This window comes from Alligator sinensis, unplaced genomic scaffold (genome assembly GCF_000455745.1).
Source record: "Alligator sinensis unplaced genomic scaffold, ASM45574v1 scaffold1719_1, whole genome shotgun sequence".
NCBI lineage: Eukaryota > Metazoa > Chordata > Crocodylia > Alligatoridae > Alligator > Alligator sinensis.
Window position 1 is genome coordinate 831,900 of NW_005842507.1, and position 6,403 is coordinate 838,302.

Sequence of the window (6,403 nt, forward strand, 5' to 3'; positions counted from 1 at the left end):
TGGGGGAAAAATGGGCATTCCCCCAAAACAAAACATTTCAGAATAAAAAAAAAAAAAAATCCCCAATGGAAACAACACATCTACATGGAATAGCATTCTGATTCTAGCTTTCATCTGGTCTCTGACACGGGGTTTTTGCTGAAGGCATAGGGCTACGAGGCGAGAGCACCTAAGCTGGGAAGATTGGAGCCCTCCTCGGGGTTACTCCCTTTTTGGAGGCTCGTCCTTTCTCCAAATGCTGAGCACAAGGCTGTAAACATTTGAGTTAAGGAACAGGTAAAATGCTAAGAATATGAAGAGTGTTACTCACTATCGATGAAAGGTCCACATTCACCATTCTCCTGTCATCCAAGTTGACTGGCTGAAGGCCTGCAACGTTGAGCTTCGCAGAGGAGGTCCGGTATACAAAGCTCAGCAGCCAGTCCCCCCTAGGAAGACAGTAAAACACAAATGAGACAAATGTTAAGCCTGAAGTAATCCATGAAGGCACCGAGGGAATCTAGAAATTGGGGGGGGGGGGGGAAATCAGGAAGCGCAGCTAATAACGGTTCAACCACTACTACACCTTTGACTGACCTGGGATCAAAGCAGGAATAGCATTCTGAGTAAGAGAACTGAGGTACCTGTGTCCTCTCGAGACACCTTACTCTTACGAGTCACCTTTATGACTTCTCTAGGATTCCTCCCAAGAGCCCCAAGGCAGGAAAACCACCGCGTCTCCAATTTCAGGTGGATGTCTTACCAGGAAAAACAGCATAATCCTGTCTCACGTTCCAGATACTCTCACAGAAAGCCCCCTTTCCTCTCTGAGTCACCCGTCCCACTACCCTTTGTGCATCTTTAAATGCAACATCTCAAGGGATTGTAGCCAAACAATGTACTGGGATATTCACCTTATCACCGTCTCATTCCTACATGAGAGCAACAGCACTGCAATTTATTTATTGTCCGTTGAACAGTCAAGTCATGGGGTTTACCAAGTAGAAAAAGACTCACTGGAACATGAAACCTATTTTATTTTAGCAGTGCATTCAGGTTTTGAAATTTATAATAAGATTATTTCCTTTACTTTTCAGGAAATTAATGTACCGTGCTTTTCACACCGAAATAAATGGCAGTTATTGAGCTATGTGGAGATGAATAATATTGTCACGGCAAATTTGGCTATCCACATAAATTGCTAAGCAGTGATAGTTTCTTGGAGGAAAACAGAAGCACTCGCTGATCCCTCAGTAACTAATCTCCAGGAGCAGCAGTTGTTCTTTCTGTTATGTTACATGACGTTATAAAGTATTTTGCGTGCACATCTGGTATCTATAAAAGCTCACGATTCAAAATAAGCAAAAGTAGTATTTCCCAGATCAACCAGGGAGATGAACTTAATGAAAGTTTGTGGTTTTAATCTCAAGTGACCATCTTTCTAATTTTTCTCCACTGTTTGTTTGAAGGTATGTAAAATAACAGTAAAGTACTACATGTATATAAACACACCCCTATTTCCCCCCATGTATATTATGAATTCTGTATGTTGATGCATACAAGCTGTACATCGAAGGGGAAGGGGTGTGTTGATGTAAACATAATACTTTCTATTATTTGACACGCACACGCTCGCACTGATTTATAGGGAAATTGGTATTTCCTTAGTGTTTTGACATCTGTAAATACATATCAGTGCTCGATTTTAATTTGCAGTGAATTTCACAGCTGGATTCTCATTGACAATCCTTTCACATGAGATTTCAAGAGAACCTTAAAGAGAGCGTTACATTTATACCCACCTTGGAGGTATCTTACACTGCCAGAGTAGTGTAAATTTGCCTTAGTGTGAATAAGGACTAAGAACTAAACACCAAGGCTCCTCTTGTTCCCTGGAGACCATCAAATCCAAGTAATGGCTATCTTAAGAGGGAGTGAACGGCACAGGAAAGGGCCGTCAGCTGAGAGCGCCTTAACACTTCAGTCTCTGGGTTTGTTGGACCAATGTTTTCACTAGCTCCAAAACTATTCTCTTATGAAATGGTTAAAAGGAATAAAGCGACCCAGCCAGGGTGAGATGAGGGACAGCGATTATACGGACCTGCAGTAGCCATTTATGATCCTTCCTGACACCACCTTAGCGCAAGCTTTCCAGTACTTGGCTTCTCCTTCCACTGGAGCTCCCAACAGGACCACGTCCTCGACGATTCCTTCAGAGTCTAGAAGGACGACAAGCAGCATTCCTTGTTAGGACAAGATATAGCTGCTAGAATCCCATCCCATGTACTATGTACGCTGCCAAATGCACTCTCCACCACTAAACAGCATCTCTCTGTGCCTAGGCCTTGATCTGGATAGTTTACTTAGTTTATATAACAAGAGATTTTGGGTTATGAACAAATAAAAAAGTGAGGGCAACTACTCAGTGCATCAAGTCATGACCCAGGAGGTGCCGATTCCTTAACACCAGTACAGATCACTTCTTTGCTCTAACAGCAGTGATGACTTGGAGCCCGGAACAGAAAAGCATCATTCAGCCCCATTTGACGATGATACAAATCCCAGTTCCTGACAGGAATCCCAAATGAGCTTGCTGAGCATTGTTTCTTAATTACAAAACAAATTTCCCCCATATTAAGAGAATGGAGAACAGCAATTTGATTTTGTTAGCTTAATCTTTGAGCAAGAAGAACGCTGCATTCGCGAGCAGTGGGAATGAAAAAAACCAGAGTCATGTGCATGGGAAAATAATTCTAGTCAGGATAATAAATCTCTTATCAGTAATGTAAGCCAACTGAATGAACAAGTAGCTCACACATCAGGAGCCTTAATACTGGAGCTAAGCTTGGTTTTGGAAATCCTTTGTGCTGCTCGTTTCTTGCTTAAAATGAAGATGCTCAACCTTGGCATGTAAGGAGCAAAGCCTGAGAATACAGATCACTGATACGCCTGGTTATGACCACGCTGCTTAATCATACGTGTCCCATGGTCCACAAATCTTTCTGACTGATGAAGGATAATAAAGCCCATATGCACAAGAAAATGAAAAAAAAAATAATGATTCTGGATAAAATGTGCAAAGAAAAGATTCAGGCAGTCAGCCCCTCTTGGGTTTAATACATTTTACAGCCTATTTTTGCTTCTGACGCATGAATATCATTGATTCTTTCCGGACAAGTGAAAAGGAAAAAAGCTTTTATTCCACTTGTCCAAATGCTTAGATATTATGCATTCTAGTGGGATTTGGTATGAGAGTATTGGGGGGTCCAGTGAGATTACCAAGTCCCACTGCCTGCAAGCTACTAAATAATATTTCTGTAATGAGAGCAGCTCCATTCGTCTAGTGAAAGGAAAATAATGCTGGAAAAGGCATGGGCAACACAAGCTGAACCTGCAAGTTATGACCACTCTTTGGGATCGATTTTGTCAGCTTTCCAATAGGGATTTGGAAGGTTACATACATGGGGTTTTATTGGGCTAAAGATGGAGATATGTGGTAGAAAGACACTATCATCACCTATACTATTCCAGGAAACCCTATGCTCATTATTAATATAACATGTAATGTAATGTGCGACTTTTCACTTCTGTTCAATATATTGTTCTTACACGCCTGTGGAGAACAGAACACGGACAACGATACGGGATTGGAATGGATTACTGGACTTTTTATTTTCTGGGCCAAAATTCAAGTGAAGGGAGCATTCCTGTGATTAGAAAAATTGTTCCATTGGATAAGTGGATTACCCGTGTGTAAAACTAGCAATGCAATTTAAGATGAGAAGAATAGCCTGGTGTGAATTGGACAGGATTAGTATAAATCAACAGCCTGAGGTTTACACAATAAATCCATACCGTTGGAGCGAGTCAGCATGAAGGCCTTGCAGCACCTACTAGTCAAGGAAATGGTGCCCATCACAGCCGAGGTACCTACTGCAAAGAGCTAGGAAGCCCCCCCCACCCCATTTCCACAAATTCTCTTCTAACACTGCCATGAAATGGCCCCTGGAGTCTGTATACAACAGAGACTGAGAAGACTGAGCCCGAGGTTGATTTTATATGAATCTTTAGAGTCCAAATCCAAACCAGACCCAGATGTCCCAGGTCACTGCTTCCTTCTTTCTGTGGCTTGCTGCTGGAATGTGCATTTGAAGAATGCACTGGCCATCTGCACTAAACATGTTGCTTTCAGTCTCTCGAGCAACTCAGCTTTCATAATTCAATTAGAGAGCTGGAAATCAATGTGCAGTGGGGAGCTGCTGTGATATGTAGAGTATGATGCTCGGATTTCTTTAGACTGGCAACAAGCCAAAATAACCCTAACGATTCCCTTTCACGTGTTACTTAGCCATGGTGCTGGGCTGTCCCACTGAGGGAGACTGCAGGCTATTAACGGCTAATGAAACCCTGAAAACATCTCAGCCCTTGACATTTTCAGAGCGTTGAGGACAAAAAAGTAAATGTGGGGCCACATATGGGATTGAGTTTCACCACAGAGAAGCTAGAGGGGTCCTGAGAAGGTTTCTTTTGCTGCAAGCGACTGCAGAATCACACCCCGTGCGTTACACCGGTATCTCTTTCTTTGGGGTTGTTCATCCGAAGCCAGGATTGAAATCCTGGCACATGGCTGTAAACAGAAAGGAAGCTGACCTTCTCCTTCATTCCCTCATGCTGGCTTAATGCTTGCCAGTGAGTATTTGCTTGGCTAAAGCTCCCTACTTATTAGCTACATTCTGTGAGGCTAAATGGTTAATGAATTAAATTGGCTATGGGGGAAGGCTGCATACACATGACTGACTCAACTTCAACATGCAATTTACATCAACTGATCATTATGACTTTAATCTTTTTTTCTGAATTAAAAATAGAATCTATTAATAAACAAAAACCACAACTGATAATAAACTGACAGATGGTTTTATGCCTGACTTTAGGGAAAAATTACCATCAAAATAGCAAATGACAGCAGCATTTCACTGATTTAAGTGGAAGGGAGGACTCATGGAATCAGATACAATAGCTACAGAGAACTTCCAATAAAGGCAAAGCATCTTCTGCCAAGTTCACAGTGAAGCGTGGGCAGCTCACAAACAGATCCACCAGTCAAACGTCACAGGATAGCAGGAGAACCGTTCGCAGACAGATGGCCAAACACTACTGTGGGTTACACTGGTGTTAGGAAGAAGCAACTCTATCCAAGTCAGTGGAGGGATCCCGCATTTACATTGTGTAAATGGCAGCAGTATTTCACTCTGCATGTATTTCAAAACCACGTTGTGGATTTATATCAAAGGAAACATCCTGGGAAATAAATATCATCGGCTGCAAACTTACCTGCAAAGAATATAAATTCACTGGGGCAGAAATTATTCATGCCTACTTTTGCTGCCTTCCAGAACCAGCAGATGCTGTTTCACAGGCTGTCTTCGGCTGGAGTGGTGGAGGAGAGCTTTGAGACACAGAATAAGACTGGAAACTATGGTCCATACCTTTCAGCATCATTGCATCCCACAGACCACTGCCCTGCATGAGTTATATCTACTACTGACAGGAAGGAGCTGAGCTGTGAGACCACATGTTGCCTTGCTGTTTTAATATGCACTGATCCGTAGGTCACTTCACGTCAGCTTTGCCCTGGGGTCTGAATTACTCCTGTGCATTGCAGTGGTCTAGTCAGGTGTGCACTGGAGTGTCCCTGCTCAGACCCACTGAATACTGGTATTTGCAGAAAAGAGCAGGTTCCATCTCCTTTGGCCTAATACAAAATAATCCCTAGGCTTTCCTTGCAGAGCTGTCTACACAGATTCGCAACCACCAATACCTGGCACCTTTGTTGAATGGCTCAGAAAAGTAGCCATGAACAGAACGTGGAGACTGGACTACTCTTCCAGCCCTGGAGGGCTGTCCAGCCAGGTTCAGACTGAAGCAGCATGAGGTTGTGGTGTATGACTGTACTGTCTTTCTATGGCTACAGTAGAAGCTTGGCTCTCCTGAGTCACTGGCACAACTTCCACTACCACATTCATACAGAAATGCAGAAGAAGAATAAATGAGAAGTGAGTTAACTGTTGGACCCTACCTTTCTCTTGAGCCATCTCTTGAAGGCAGAAGTAAATGACCCTTGCGCCCAGACTGAAGCCAACCAAGGTAACAGGCCGCATGCCCTAGGAGAGAGAGGCACAGGCAAAAAAAGGCAGGTAAAAAGGTTGCCAAATATTCCCACAGACCTGGGAAGAAAGGGCTGGGAAGCAGTGACCCTCCGGCCATGATCCAAATAAGCAGTTGAGCACAGGCTTAAACTTTTCAGCATGCAAGCAGTGCCGCTGACTACCATGGTTCTCTTTATCTTCTTCCAGTTAAGCACAGTTTAAATTTAATTTAATTTTAAGCTAAGTGCTTTGCTGGATCAGGGCCTACACTCTTT

At 43.0% G+C, this 6,403-nt stretch overlaps 1 protein-coding gene across 6 annotated transcripts in view; it reads right to left on the bottom strand.

The window, feature by feature from the left end:
• Window positions 1–6,403, bottom strand: part of TMCO4 (transmembrane and coiled-coil domains 4) — a 67,851-nt gene that overhangs the window by 24,662 nt on the left and 36,786 nt on the right. For all 6 annotated transcript variants that reach the window (XM_006031483.2, XM_025213151.1, XM_025213150.1 and 3 more), the window contains 3 exons: window positions 6,059–6,143; window positions 2,081–2,198; window positions 311–428 (listed from right to left, as the gene is read on the bottom strand). In XM_006031483.2, coding sequence (XP_006031545.1) covers window positions 311–428; window positions 2,081–2,198; window positions 6,059–6,143 — 321 coding nt within the window. The remainder of the gene's footprint in view (window positions 1–310; window positions 429–2,080; window positions 2,199–6,058; window positions 6,144–6,403) is intronic.